Here is a 15,518-nt window from a genome sequence, read left to right on the forward strand (position 1 = left end):
GAAGGCTCTCTTGTCTCTCCTTGCTCTTCTCGGGAACTCTGCATTCAGATGGGTGTATCTCTCCTTTTCTCCTTTGCTTTTGGCTTCTCTTCTTTTCAGAACTATTTGTAAGGCCTTCTCGGACAGCCATTTTGCCTTTTTGCATTTCTTTTTCTTGGAGCTGGTCTTGATCATTGCGTCCTGTACAATGTCATGAACCTCCATCCATAGTTGTTCAGGCTCTCTGTCAGATCTAATCCCTTGAATTTAGTCACTTCCACTGTATAATCATAAGGGATTTGATTTAGGTCATACCTGAATGGTCTAGTGGTTTTCCCTACTTTCTTCAATTTAAGTCTGAATTTGGCAATAAGGAGTTCATGATCAGGAGTCCGAGTCAGCTCCTGGTCTTGTTTTTGCTAACTGTATAGAGCTTCTCCATCTTTGGCTGCAAAGAATATAATCTGATTTCTGTATTGACCATCTGGTGATGTCCATGTGTAGAGTCTTCTCTTGTGTTGTTGCAAGAGGGTATGTGCTCTGACCAGTGGGTTCTTTTGCCAGAACTCTTACTAGACTTTGCCCTGCTGACGCAGAGGGTGTGACTGCCGGCGGTGGATGTGGTGGGTAGGGGCTCTTTGTTTCGCTTTCTAGCTCATTGTCTCCTCCCGGCTACGTGTTACATGGTATGTTATATGCTGTATACTCTTCAGTTTGCATCTTTAATTTTTGCTCTGTTTTTGAGTGCTACCAGTTTTCATACATAGAGAGCTAGATCATTAACTTCAACTGTTGTAGAGTGTATGGTCATAAGATTACATCATCATTTATCTACCTTTTCTTACTGTTGGGCATTTGGATTTGTCTTTAATGTTTGGTAACTCCAACAGCACTGTAGAGACCATCTTTATAAACACCTCCTTGTATACCTGAGCCATTGGGTTTTTTTCTCCAAAGCAGAATTTGAGGTAGGAACTTGGGTGAAGTAATTTAACGATAGGCAAGCCCCAGCAATCAGAAGTATGGGAGAGGGGAAGCTTCGTGTGGAAGGAGAGAGAGCTGACATAAGGATGCCATATTCAGTGGCAGCTGTTGGAGGCAGCTGGGGCTCAACCCAACTGGGGATCCCTGGGGGATGCACCTCTGAATTGTCTGAGCACGGAGGTCCTGGGAATTGCCCTTGGGGTCATTAACTAGATGGGCCAAGGGTGTGTGATGAGGGACACCATAAGCGTTTGCTATAGTCTGCTCTTCTCCTGAGACCTCTTCTTGCCTGACACTGTCCACTCAGTCACGGACTCTTGGAGGCCATCGCTGTTGGGAATCTTAAAGAAGAGACCTCACAGGCATGTCGGAGCAGTAAATCCCGTCCCCCTGGCGCAGCTTGTCCTGAGGCCGTTAGTGGACAGTCATTTGCTGGCCCCAGATTCCCGTCTGGACTCCCCCGCCTCTCCATCATTGTCGCCGGGCCCTGATGCCGAGGGGGCTGAGCCCTCGGTGGCCTTGCTCTAGTCCGCCTGTGGTTGCTGCCGCTGCCTATTTACTGTTATCCCTAGACACAGAAGTGCCAGGAGACAGCCCATCGAACCCTGAGTTCCAGACCCACTCCTCCCTGCCCCCCGCATGTTGTTGCAACCCTGGCTCTTCATGCTAACAAGGGGGGTTACTCCTCCTGTGTCGTCAAGTCTTTGCCTGCTGGTTCACCGGCTGGAGAATCTCTAAGTGCTTGTTCTGTGGGTCTAGTCTGAGGCACCCTGATCCCTTTCTGTGCTCCCTGCTGGAGTGCTGCGTCCTGGACTCGGGCTTGGCCCAGCACAGTCTAGAGTTGCAAGGTTGGGAAGCACCCACTCTGAAGGGTTGTCACAGAGAGCGCTGAGGAAAGGCCGGTTTTCCCTAGGGCTAGACTTTGTCTGTGAACTTTTAGTTTGCTGGTTCACCTTGAGAGATTTGTTGCCTTTTCTGCCTTTCTGGGCTCATTGCTCTCTGTATAATCATGTTGCCCTTTGCTCTGCCTTCTTCCCCAGTGACCCCAGCCTAAGGTCAGGCCTTCCTTCTATTGGTTATTTGTATCCTAGTGATACTGGGAGCTCGTACAACTGGTCACCATGCTGGCCACATCGTGGACCGGGTTCTGTCTGTGAAGTTCTGTGGCTCCCTCTTAACATTGGAGGTGCACAGCTTTGCACGTGACCCACACATAGGGCTGCACTGCTTGTGTGTGTGGTAAGTCATATCCAACTCTTTGCAACCTCATGGACTGCAACCCACCAGGCTCCTCTGTCCATGGGATTCTTCAGGCAAGCGGACGGTAGAGGGTTGCCGTTTCCTTCATCCAGGAGATCTTCCTGACCCAGGGACTGAACCGGTGTCCCCTTCACCTCCTGTACTGGCAGGCAGATTCTTACCACTGAGCCACCTGGGAAGCCCAAGGCTGCTCTGAGGGTTAGGGTTAGGGTTAGGGCTCGCTTCAGATGCAGGTCACCCTGTCCCGACACTCCCTTTCCCATAGTGGCTCTGATCACCACAGGCTGGAGGGGGGCTTTTGGTCTCCGTTGTGCCACAGTTGGGTTGCAGATGACCTTAGACCTTCTGCCTTCTGACCTGGGTGCTTTTGCCTCATATTTCTCTTATCTCTTGCGAAAAACTGCAGTAGAGTATTGTGGTCACTTACTCACCTGCCTGTCTGCTAGAATGAGCCCAAACCTGAGGGCAGGCTTCTTACTTACCTCTGTGTCCTCAGGACCGCCTTTAGTCCCTAGCACAGAATGAACCCTTGGTTGTGTTTTTATTACTTCCTTAAATAGTTAATTTCCTGGAGTCAGCATACAGGAAGGACTCTGGTAAGAGAGGTATAAAACATTGTGAGATATGACAGAGGATCGTGATTTCAAGAGGTCAGAAGTGTTTTGGTGTCCTTCATTGCTTGCATCAAGACGTAGACTAACATTCATAGGGAAAGGGACTGCTGAGCGCTTGAGAGGCCGGCATAATGTAGAACTCGGAATAAACCGGTCATCTATATGTACACAGGCTCACATAGGTTCTCCCCGAACACAACTGAGCCTCTGGCCAGCAAGTCTTTGGCTGCACCAAAGACAACAGCCAAATAAGACAAAACAAAACCCACAACACAAAACAGGCCCCCTTCAGACCCCCATGAGTTGTCAGCTTAGTGAAGGGGCCACATGCTGTCTTGACTCAACCATGACTCAGAATCAGCTGTGCTGAGAGAGGATGTCAATTATGCAGCACTATAAACAGAACTGTGTAGCGTGTGGTGACAGGTCCCTTTATTTTTACCTGTGCCATGAGCTGGACTGCCACACAGAGCCACTCGGTAAGGTGTTCTGACTCAGCTTCAAAATACAGATGTGGTCAGTGTGAGCCACCCTGCGCATCCAATTATCCTAAACGGACAAAGCAGACAGGAAGAAGTTTGAGCCAGCAAATCAAAATAAATAAGGTTAGAATGGTGACCCACTGTGCCCTCAGAGGAGAGTTTCTCAGCTCTCTCCATCCTCCCAGTCTTTTGTAGTGGTCCCTGGACCAGAGCGGGTGGCCACTGGACTGTGGGCAAAGATACTCATTCAAAGGCAGAGGAGCCCTGGGGCCCACTGCAGGCTGAATCAACCTCTGCTGGCCACAAGCCGAGAGCAGTTACAGTAGAGCTAAGAGTGTAGTGGAGCGTGGCGGAGCGCAGACCTTAGCAGGGGCTGCTGCTGTGCACAGTTAACCCGCACCCCCTTACCAGGAACCCTTACTATTGGTCCGTGCTGGGGTGGGTCCGCCCCTAAGCAACCAGTTGTCAGTGAGCGACAGTTAGTGATCCTGGTTCCCTCTTGGCCATTGGTCAGTGCCGCAGTGAGTCCCTCCCACAGCAACCAGCTGTCAGTGAGCGACTGAGTGGTCCTGGTTCCACTGGGGCCCACTGGGGTGCCTTCTCTTAGCCAGGATCAGGACTTCGGAGGATGAAAGTTGTGTCTTGGGACCTTGCCTTTTCTTGTCAGAACAGAGAATAGCGTTCGTTTGGTAGATATACAGGAGCATTGCTACTGACTGTGACCTGACACCAAGAAGCTTGCAACAACTGCCCGTGCCCCTCCTTCACCTTTCCTAGAAAAGGGCTTTGCGGAAAACTTGGGGTTGTTAAGGCGTGAGCCACACATCTTGCGTTGCCCTCAGTAAACCTCTCTCTGCTCCAAACTCTTAGAATTTTGGTATTTCCTGGCCTCTCTGTGCATTGGGAACACAGACTTGCATTTGGTAACAAGGACAGTTTGTAAGTGAGGGATCCACTTATGATGGCCATGGAGGAGTGTGTGTATGTAGTGCTTAGCAAGGTGCTGGGTGGGCATGGCATAAGCACGCTTCAGTACAAGTGGCTGTCATCCTCGCTGAGAATATTATAAAACTATCAAAAGAGATTATATGGTTATGCCGTGATATGATAAGAAAACACAGTAACACAGAGACATCACTTCTCCCCAGGGTGGCCTGTGGTTTCGGTGCCATTCAGAGTAAAATCTCAGCAGGGATTTTGCTAGACATTTACAAGCTAATTTTTTAATTAATATGGGAAACTAGGTTTTCTCTTACTCACTGGTTCCCTTAAGGCTTTGTATAGATCCTTTTGGACTCAACGTTTAAAACCCTTCCCATGTGCAGGGGGCTTTCCTGGTGGCTCAGTCAGTAAAGAATCTGCCTGCAATGTAGGAGATTGTATGCAGTGCAGGAAACCTGGGTTCAATCCCTGGGTCAGGAAGATCCCCTGGAATAGGAAATGGCAACCCATTCCAATATTCTTGCCTGGAGAATCCCATGGACGGAGGAGCCTGGCGGGCTACAGTCCATGGGGTTGCAAGAGTCGGACACGACTTAGTGACTAAACCACCACCATGTCAAAATTCCTTGTGTCTTCAACCTCTCTGGACATTCCTGTCATCTTCTTGATCTAGGTGAAATATGGCTCACTTCTAAAGACAAACCTTTCCCAGAAAGTCCTCCAAGTGGGCTGTTTTCTCCTATATCCTCTGTGTTGCTTAGCTTGAGGATGTGTAGGTGTGAAGGTAGCTGTCATTGCTGCTTTCAGAACTTTTCCCTCCATGATCCCTGCAACTTTCCGTATCATGCCATCAGAGTATGTATAGCTCATAGATAATCTCTTTCTGTTAAAAGTTCGGGTGGTCACTCTGTCATTCCTTGAAGAATCTGACTTTGGGTCACTGTTAACTCTGCGTTACTTCTCCCGTCTCAAGCCTTGGTTATTTTAGTGTTTACTGAGATGATCGTTTCATATTCAAAAGCAGAGACATTACTTTGCCAACAAAAGTCCGTCTAGTCAAGGCTATGGTTTTTCCTGTGGTCATGTATGGATGTGAGAGTTGGACTGTGAAGAAGGCTGAGCGCTGAAGAATTGATGCTTGTGAACTGTGGTGTTGGAGAAGACTCTTGAGAGTCCCTTGGACTGCAAGGAGATCCAACCAGTCCATTCTGAAAGAGTTCAGCCCTGGGTGTTCTTTGGAGGGAATGATGCTGAAGCTGAAACTCCAGTACTTTGGCCACCTCATGCGAAGAGCTGACTCATTGGGAAAGACTCTGATGCTGGGAGGGATTGGGGGCAGGAGGAGAAGGGGACGCCAGAGGATGAGATGGCTGGATGGCATCACTGAGTCGATGGACTTGAGTCTGAGTGAACTCCAGGAGTTTGTGATGGACAGGGAGGCCTGGTGTGCTGCAATTCATGGGGTTGCAAAGAGTCGGACATGACTGAGTGACTGAACTGAACTGAACTGAGATGATCGTTTCATTACCCTGACCTTTTATTTCTTGACTTTGACCACCTCTCCCCTCCCCTGCTTCCCCCATCTAACCAGACGTTGCTGTGTGCTACCTAGGCCTTGTGATTAACCGTGGCTGCATGCCCTCCGCAGTCTGGATTCCAAGAGTCCCATTCTGCCTGCCTGTTCTGTCTTGTCTGTCTCTGGGTCCCCTACTTTACTAAGTCTTACGCTCCCCGCTGGACACGCAGTCTGTTGATCTTACTTCTTCCTATTCTCTGTCCCTTTTAGTCCCTCTGTCCCTTATAGTCACGTATCCCTTAAATCCAGGTTAGACCTATGGATCAGTGATAAAGCATTTCCTTGTATTTATTCTCAGTTCCCTTGCCTCTTCTCCTTTGTTACACTTCGCTGGTAAAACTCTAGCTCTAGTTAAATCCAGCTTGCTGCTGCTTTTCCACTTGCACACAAATAAGTGAACGAGGATGGAGAAGAACGTAACAGCACACTGATCGGGCTGTCTGTAAACTGACGATCACTGACCTTGTGTAGGGATTCCGTGCTCCCTGGCAGTCCTCCATCGCCCGGCCCGTTTGCGCTCCCTCAGCCTCCACTGGTTCTCCTGCTCATTCTGAGCTTCATGCGTTTCCAGGAATTCCCGCTTTCCTCTCCGCACCGCTGCCTCAGTCTGTCCCCATAGCTCGCCTTCCCTCGGGTACTGTGGGTACTGCCCTTCTCCAAATGCCAGCCCCCCTGAGGTCTGCACATATTCCTCTCTTTTGCATACGTTGCTCCAACAATTCTCTTCCCTTCCCCTCTTTCTTAAATCATCCGTTTCACCCTTTCTATTGGATTATTCTCATCAGTTGATAAATCTGCTATGATTTTTCCCATCCTAAGAAGAATCTCTCCCCCATTTCCCTCATTTTTTTCTCCCACTTATATAAACTTCTCTAAGGGTTTTTTATGTTCATCTACTACAGTTTCCCTTTCCTCTCTCTTGAACCCATTCCACATTGCCAGGCCCCTTGGTCTTCACCTGAAATCCCATCTTCTCTGCTACTTGATGTTGCTCATCACTTCTTTCTCCCTGGAACACCGTCTTCATTTGGCTTCCAGAACCCCATCCCTTCTGCTGCTTCTGTCTTATTGGCTGTTCTTCCTGAGGTCCCGCACTCAGTCCCTCAGAATTCTCCCCACCTACCTGTGCTGTCATGGTGGTTGCCTTCAGTCTTGGGGTTTTGTTAGAGTTGGTGATAGCTCTAACACTTTCTTTAGCTGGACTTTGCTCCTGATGTTCAGACACGTATGTTCATCTGCTTACTCCATATTTCTGCTTGTATTTCTAATAGGCATGTCAGATGTAGCAAATCTCAGACTGAACTCCTGATATTCCCCCTCCCCCAGTATCTTCACAGCAGTCTTCTCCAGTTCAGTCAACAGGAGATAGTCCGTCCATTTATTGCTCAGGCCAGAGTTGGGTCAGAGTTTGGCACCATCCTCAACTCTGCTTTCTCAGATACCCCTCATAATAATTTCTCATCAAATCTCATTGACTCCACCTTCAGAATATGTTCAGAGTCTACCGCTGGCCCCTCCTCTCCCAACCTCGTGGTGGAAGAGTGTCCTAACTGATCTCCATGTATCTTTTCTTTCTTTTGCTGTGATCAGTTCTTTATGGAATAGCAGAGGGATCCTTTAAAAGTGAAAGCAGGTGACGTCATTCCTCTGCTCAGAACCCTCCCTGGCTTCTCATCAGGCAGGTGGTCCTTTCAGTGGCCTGCAGAGCCTGTGTCTAACATACATTCTTAAATCCACATGGAGTTCCTTTTTGCTTAAGGCTCCGGTCCTGGTTTTTCCCCATATGACTGGTAGTTGCTCCAGCGCCTCTTCTGGAACAGCCTGGCCTTCTCCCTGGGCCTCTAGTGCCAGCCCTGCCATCCGCCAGGTTCCTCTGTGTGCACAGTTCTTTCCTGGACGCCCTACTTCCGTGCATCCACCTTCTCTCTGCTTGCTTTCCTTGGCATAATGCACTTGAGAGTCTGTGTTCTGAGGAGAGATGCATTTTGAGTATGGTGAGGACATTGGAGTAGAAGGAGACGGGAGTTTTGGGGGGGATGAGGAGAGGACATTTATTTGAAACCCTTCAGCGCTGGGGTCAGAGCCAAATTTTGATCTGTGGGCCAAAACTGACCCACCACTGGGTTTTTTTTGGTTAATAGTTTTTGAGTTAAGACTAATTTTTACATTTTTAATGGTAGCGGAAAATGAATAGAATTCCATGATACATGAAGATGATGTGAGCTTTAAATCCCAGCATCCACGGGAAGAGGTTCACTAGAACACAGCTGTATGTGTGTGTGTGGGTGCTGTCTCTGACTGCCCTAACCCTGCAGCAGCGGAGCAGCTGGGACAGAGCTAACAGATCCTCATGGCCTGAACTAGTTACTCTGTGGCCCTTTTCAGGAAAAGTTTGCCAGCCCCGCAGCTCTGTCTCAGGAACAGCTTGAGAGTCCTCGTGACAGAAGAGGGGAAGACAGCGTGTACAGGAGAAGTTGGAGGTCGCCAAAATGAGTTTCAGACTTCGGTGCAGACGTTCTGATAGGAGCTAGGGATGTTTTTATTTTCTGTTTTGGTTCTTCCTAATGCAGTCAGATCAGTAAGAGGTTTATGGTTTTAAATGACAACCAGTGGTTGTTATTTTAATCTCTGAACTTGTGTGTGTTCTGATAGTTTTCCTCAGTGACAGTGGTTAAACTACTCTAAAGCATGTGTGCCAATTTTTAATGAAATCTCAGGTATTAGAAGAGATCTTTTAACAAGGATGAGATTCTTAGTTGTAGTGTTACAGTGACAAGCAGTTAGTTTCCTTTTCAGTAGGAGGTCCCCCTGATGAATTAACTGTAAGGTGTGTGTACAGATAGTATGTTAGGCCGCTCTAGCCTGCTACACATAATCACCGGTAGTTTTCTTTAATTTTACTCAAATGGGACTTGCCAAGATTAAACCTACAGATCTGTTCAGACTTGAAGGAAATGAAATCCTACCGTTTGTATAAATCAGAGGCTGTTTCTGTTCTGTAAAGTAACATTTCATTTCTAAGTTGTCTTCAGGGTATGCATTCCTGTCTAAAAGGAATGTCCATCGGTTGGATTTTAATTGTCCTTCTAAGCACTTTCGGCTTTCTGTGAATGAAGTAGCTAAGCTTTTTAAAGTCTTTGCGAATATTTTGTGTTAGTTTGGTTGAAGCAGAAATGACAGCAATTTTTATTATAAATAACATTTGTAACATACAAACGACTGACTGATTTTCACTAGATATTTCACTTTTGGTAATCATTACACATACTTAGCTATGCTGTCTTGACAGTAAATATGGAATTTGCAGACAGAGTACGTTTAGGAGCACTTTGTATCTGTGCTGCCAAATAGCCTCCATTCAAGGCATGGAGAAGGTAGAGAAAGTCAAATGTTTTCCTCCTGGTTACTATTAACGGAGAGCTTTCTTTGTCCTCATCTGATGAAAGTTGTGTATTAAAATGTGGTGAGTAAGATCTGTAGCTGTTTATTATATGTCTCTGTAGGAAAAGGGTTTTTTCTCCCTCTTTCACCCTTAATAGAGGGATGCAGACATCTAAGAAATAGTGTCTGCTTTCAGGAAATGTAAAATGTAGTTAATCGGGTTACAACGGCTCTCCTTTCCCTCCCCCTTTATGCTTACCCACTGTATCATTTAGTAGGGAAGAAGAAATTAGATGTTTCTTAAATACCAATTATAAGATGTCTACATCTTAAAATATGACCCTGTTTTTCCAGATTTGGGGTCCGGGCTGTGGATTTCTTAATGGATGAGTTGAGCTGGTTCCTGGGTGTTTACCTGGTTCTGGTTGCTGCTGCAAAGTACACTGATAGCCCTGGTCCCGACAAGCCCGGCGCCTGACTGCGGGCTCAGAGCACAGGCTCAGTAGGCGTTTGGGCTCCTTGGCGAGCCTGTGAAGCAGTGAGATGCTGCCCTGAAGATGTGACTAGTCTCGTCTCTGTTTTAAATTTGAACAAATGCAAATTAGTTAGTGCAGGTCTGGGCCCTAGAGGTACGAAAAAATAAGGTCTTCTCTTTTTCTGGGGTCTGTAGTCCAGCTGGGGTGGTGGACCGGATCAGTGAATGTAATCCGATGTGGAGAAGTGTTATTCCATGCTGTGGACTGAATTCCAGGGGAGCGTGTTGTACTCTGAGCAGAGTTCCACCAGGAGCCCCGGGTTTGTTCTTCCAGGCAGAGGCTGGGGTGGGGGGTGGCATGAGGAGGGATTCTGGTGGAGGGTGCACGTGAATAAACCCAGAGGAGGGCCAGTGCTGCTGCCCTCAGGAGTCCACGTGATCACAGTCCCCATTGATTTTCTCTCTGTATCAAAAATGTAAACTTTTGTGTGTGGAATAGAAGCTGCTAAGATTACTCTTGAGGAGCTATTAATAGTTACTTGTGTGTCAGGAGTCTTTTGATTGACTTTAGTTCAGTTAAACATTTTTCTTCTGGCTGAAAGTGTAATAGAGGCATGTGTATGACACACAAAAAGTGTGTGGCGTTGGAAATTGTTTATTCGGGGCAGTTCCTGGACCTACTGAGGGTGCTGTGCTTGGACTGTCAGTTAGGCAGTTTTCCTAAGAACAGTGCTTTTGTTTAGTGTAGTCTGCGATTTGTTGTTGCTCAGTTGCTGAGTTGTGTCCAACTCTGCGACCCCATGGACTGCAGCATGCCAGGCTTCCCTGTTTTTCACTATCTCTCAGAGTTTGCTCAAACTCTTGTCCATTGAGGCGGTGATGCCATCCAACCATCTCATCCTCTGTCTCCCCCTTCTCCTTCCCTCAATCTTTCCCAGCATCAAGGTCTTTTTTTCCAGTAAGTTGGCTCTTTGCATCAGGTGGCCAAAGTATTGGAGCTCCAGCATCAGTCCTTCAATGAATATTCAGCTTGATTTCCTGTAGGATTGACTGGTTTGATCTCCTTGCATTATAGTTTGATTTCAAAGCTTTAGTTGTGCTTGATAGCAGTTTTGAGTAAAATAGATGTTAAAAAGAGTGCCATTCACAGTAGGGAGGTGGTGCCTATGTGAGAGACAGCTTGCGAAGGACTGGCTGAAAGAAACCATACTGGCTTCTTTCTCGCTTCTTAGTCATCATAGTAGGAAAAAAGGCTTTATTGTAGCAGATTATTGAAGTTGTGGAGCTCTACTTCTATTTGATTGGATGATTCAGTAATAAATGTCTTCGAAACTTTATGCAGATGGAGTAGATAGAAGTAATTAGGCATATTCTTTGTTGATCTTGATCACTCTTGGCATCTTCAGAATACTTTAAACCCTTGGGTATTTTCTTTGTGTATTAATAGGGCCTGCTCTATATTTAGTACTGTTGGAGCCCAGAGCACGCCTCCCCAAATAAGCCTTAATGGCATGTTGAGTTTTTTGAATTAAAATTACTCAAGAAAGAGCTGATGCAGGAGGGACCCTCTGATCCCCCTTGTCTGTGTCTGAAAGCAGGCAGTAAATCTCAATGTGAGAGGCACCCTCCCTGACCCCCGAGGCAGAAGGCCGCTGTCCCCAGAGGCGGATTCAGGGCCCCAAGCCTGTGTGAGCAAACCCGGTATCTTCTGGAATTTACCACCGAGTGCAGGCTCTGGTTAGGTTCTTCACTAACTAAGCACGCAAGCCTGCTTCTTTGTTCTCTCAATTCCTCACAAATGTATCCTTGTCTTGTCTAAAAAGTATAGAAGCTGCCTGCTCTGGCCCACTTTCTTGGTCCTGTTTCTAGGAGACCTCCATGCACACAAATTAAAACTTCTGTTTCTCTTGTTACTCTGTCGATTTTATTGTTAGTCCCACCTGGAGTAGTCAAGATGGGTAGAATGGGGAATTTCCTGCCCCTCAGCAGTGCTGTTTAGAGCTGTCTTGATGGAGTTAGTGAATGTTATTGTCTCTGAAAGTGGCTTACATACTTCATTGTTTTATATGGTTTCTGAGGCTGGACTAAGCTACGGCTCTGAACTTTGACCTTTTTAGTTGGTTACTCAGTCACTGAGACCTGAGTTGAAGCTTCATGGTCCTTGTTTAGAGAGGGCTGATGGCAGGGAGAAGGGGGCAAGTTATTTCCTGGGGGAATTTCCAAGTTTAGTTGATTAATTTATACTCTGTCTCTGAAACAAAATTTGAAGTGCTTTTAAAAAAAAATACTTTGTAGCTCATCAGAAATAACCGACTGACAGTCCATGGAAGCTCTCCTTGGTTTGGAGCACAGATCAAGAAGTGGGAACCGTGCTTGTTTTTTTTCGTGTTTTTTACATTATTGAAATAGGTGCCAACGTTTAGAAATCAGATTTAACATGAAAATCTAGCTCATCTTTTAAAATAGGTGGGTGTGTCCCCTTTCCCCAAGCCTCTGCTAGCCGTAGGCTGGAGCAGAAATGATAGGCCTTAGGCTTCTTGCTTTCCACAGCCCACACCTGGCCCCCCTTGCCACTCAGGGTACTTACTCCACAACTTCAGACACTGAGTAACTCTAAAGAGATTTGCTAAACTTGAACTATAATTTTTGTGTATAAATTTTGTGTAGTCTAACAGTATACAAATTGGGGGAAATGTAATATGATTTGATATCTGTAATATAATCAAGTTACCAAGCCAAAATAAATAAATACAGCTAGATAAAAGGTAAGGGAGGAAGTTGGAGGGGAGGGAAAAGCCAGATAGGAAAAAGAGGGTTAGCACTCAGAAGTCATGCTGAGGGGTTTGTAGTGTTAAATATGGGTGGTGGCTTTGACTCCTTGCTTCTTAAAGGCAAAGACAGGGAAGAGGACATGATGAATAATGTGATTTATTCTGTCCATCCTTAAGGTGAAAAGATGACACTTGGAGCACAAGTATTTATATGGTCCTGCAGCTCCCAGAGTGGGTGTCTCAGTGGCTTGGGGCGCTTCCGTGCGGTGGTTCTGTGGGAATGCACTTCACCCCCGGCTCCCCCCACCTCCGGTGGTCTGGCTTCATCCAGGGGTGAAGTGTTCCCCTTCACTCCACAGTGAGAGTGCAGAGAGAAACCCCACGTGGTCAGAGCTGAGCTGTGAGCATCTCTTCAATTGTCTAACAGCAATCTGTCTTCTACTGTTAAAGCAGATTCTTGTTTCTCTTGGGGATTCATGGAATGAGGAAATTGGCTGGCATTTAGGTTCCGTGTTGCACACAAAAATTCTTCTCTTCATAACTTGGAGATGCTAGCCAGGAGCAGCATGTGGGAGCGTGAGCAGCGTGTGGGAACCGAGGTGCGGGCTGCGCGGGAGGGAACCGCTCTCCCGGGAAGGGCACTCACCCTGGCTTTCTCTCAACTCTCTCTCTCTCTCTCTCCCTCTGCTTCCGTCTCCTTCCCTCCTTCCCACTCCCCAAGCCCCCATCTGTGTGGTTGCACATGCATAAGCTCAGAGACCTGCTGCTGGCTTGCTGTATCTGAGAATGGATAGTGTCTTGCCCCTCAGGCAATCCTTCACGAGTTTTCTTTCTCATAATTTTACTTTAGGTACAGATACTGGTTGACAGAGGACATGGTTATACCCTCTGTCCAGAACAGGAGATGCAGAGCTTCTGTTTTGAGAGCAAATCTGTAACCCTCATACTCAACAAAAGAATGCGAAATGCAGTACTTGGGTGCAGTCTCAAAACCGACAGAGCTGACCGTACACAGTCACTGATAACGGGATGTGGGCTGTCGTGGGGATGGAAGTCCGCTTCGGTGGGGATTGTGGCTCCAAGGGTTGTGAGCTTAGTGACCAGGGCAGGTTACTCAGACTCCTTGCTCTGTTCAGTTATCTTTAAAATGGCTAGGACAGTGTTAGCTTCATGAGGTGAAAACGAAGCTTCAGTGAGATAATACAGGGAACGGTTGATGGGTTGCTTAGTCTCTGTAGCTCTTTTGTGTCATAAATCAAGGAGCTGAAGCAGATAGGCCTGACCTACCTCCCCACAAAATTAAGTTATCGATACACGCACTGTTCTGAAAAGGACGTTTGGAAATTAGTCTTTTTTTTTTTTTTTTAACTGATGTGCAACAATTGTATCATTTTTCAGAGATACAGCACCCAGAACTATCTTCCAGAGAGTCCTGGATATCTTAAAGAAATCTTCTCATGCTGTTGAGCTGGCCTGCAGAGATCCATCTCAAGTGGAGCATCTGGCTTCCAGTCTGCAGCTGATAACGGAATGCTTCCGGTGTCTCCGGAATGCCTGTATCGAGTGTTCTGTGAACCAGAATTCAATCAGGTACTGTTCTTTCTAGTTACCTTCATGCCTCTGATTATATGGGCTTCCCAGCTGGCACCAGTAGTAAAGAGCCTGCCTGCCAATGCAGGAGATACAAGAGATGCAAGAGATGTGGGTTCAATCCCTGGGTCAGGAAGATCCCCTGGAGGAGGGCCTGGCACTCCACTCCAGTATTCTTGCCTGGAGAATCCCATGGACAGAGGAGCCTGGTGGGCTACAGTCCATGGGATTACAAAGAGTCAGTCATGACTGAAGCTACCTAGCACGCATGCATGCTTTGATTGTATTTCTTTGTGTCTGCGTGCTGGTTCTGCCGTATTGGCTTGTCCAGTAGAAATGATTTTGGCATCACAGCTGCCTGTTTTTATTCAGACTCTCTCCGCGTCTCGGGGACAAGTGCTCTCTGTAGGACTTGCCGTGGGAAACTCTTAGATGAGTATGTAAAGGGACAGCACGTTTAACATTAAGGTTGCTTCCGTTTCTTACGTGCGTTTATAAGTTTAGAGGTATTTGGTTTTCTACATAAAAGTGATTTGAACTTATCTTTGATCCTTTGATTCTGCCTGCCTAAAGGCATATGCAGTTCTAGACTTCACTTATTAGTTGTTAATATTTTAATTAGTTTTCGTGTTTTAATTAGTTGCTCTTGACTTTACTTTGAACCGGGAGCTCATTGTGAATTTCTGAGATGAAATTCACATTGTGAATTTCTCAGCTTTCCTTAAGATCCAGTAAACTTGCCAGCTTTACTTCCACTTAACTTACAATGTACAACTAAAATGTAATTACAGAGATGAGCGAGAAAATTGCCCTGCGCTGTTCTTGTTCTTTTACACGTTACGCTCTGCTCCCAGAACTGAGCACCTTTCCTCTTTGGTTTTATGGAATCTACTTTTTATTAAAAGTTTTACTTGAGGGGAAGTCAGAAGCCATAGAGCATGCTCATCTTTATTTCCTGGACTCGAGTGTAGACAGAGCCCAGGGGCCTTGCTGTCAACTGCCAGGATGAGTGAAGTTAAGCTGGTGCAGAAGCCAGTAGAGTGATTCCCTTCACTGCCTGGACCGTCTTACACCTGAGGCTTGGATATGATTAATGAGATTCTTTAGATCAAAGGAGAGGGCAGGGGGGAAGGCGAGGATTTAACTTCAGCACAGAATTGAACATGGCACCCTGTGCAGGTAAATGGATAGACACAGTACTAACCTTGGTGGTGATAGTTAACACTGAGGAAGTGTAACTGGCTATAGCCAGATGCAGCAGGCCAGAACTGAGTGTACTTTGTCACTTCCCTGTAAGTGGAGGCCTGTAGTGTGACAGGAGAGGGAAGGAGAGCCCTGGATGGAAATTCTAACCATATGGGGCGTCAGCTCCTGGAAGAACCATTCATTTCCTCTAGTCAGAAGTACAAGAGAGAGTCCAGTCAACCTCAGCTAAAGCTGATGTTGCTAAGCCTGTCAAGGTTC

At 46.6% G+C, this 15,518-nt stretch overlaps 1 protein-coding gene across 1 annotated transcript in view; it reads left to right on the top strand.

Moving 5' to 3' along the window:
• The window catches only part of ATXN10 (ataxin 10), a 140,717-nt gene that overhangs the window by 11,918 nt on the left and 113,281 nt on the right, over positions 1–15,518 (top strand). The window contains exon 2 of the mRNA XM_019961963.2: positions 13,863–14,054. Coding sequence (XP_019817522.1) covers positions 13,863–14,054 — 192 coding nt within the window. The remainder of the gene's footprint in view (positions 1–13,862; positions 14,055–15,518) is intronic.

The sequence above is a fragment of the Bos indicus genome, chromosome 5 (genome assembly GCF_029378745.1).
Source record: "Bos indicus isolate NIAB-ARS_2022 breed Sahiwal x Tharparkar chromosome 5, NIAB-ARS_B.indTharparkar_mat_pri_1.0, whole genome shotgun sequence".
Taxonomy (NCBI): domain Eukaryota; kingdom Metazoa; phylum Chordata; class Mammalia; order Artiodactyla; family Bovidae; genus Bos; species Bos indicus.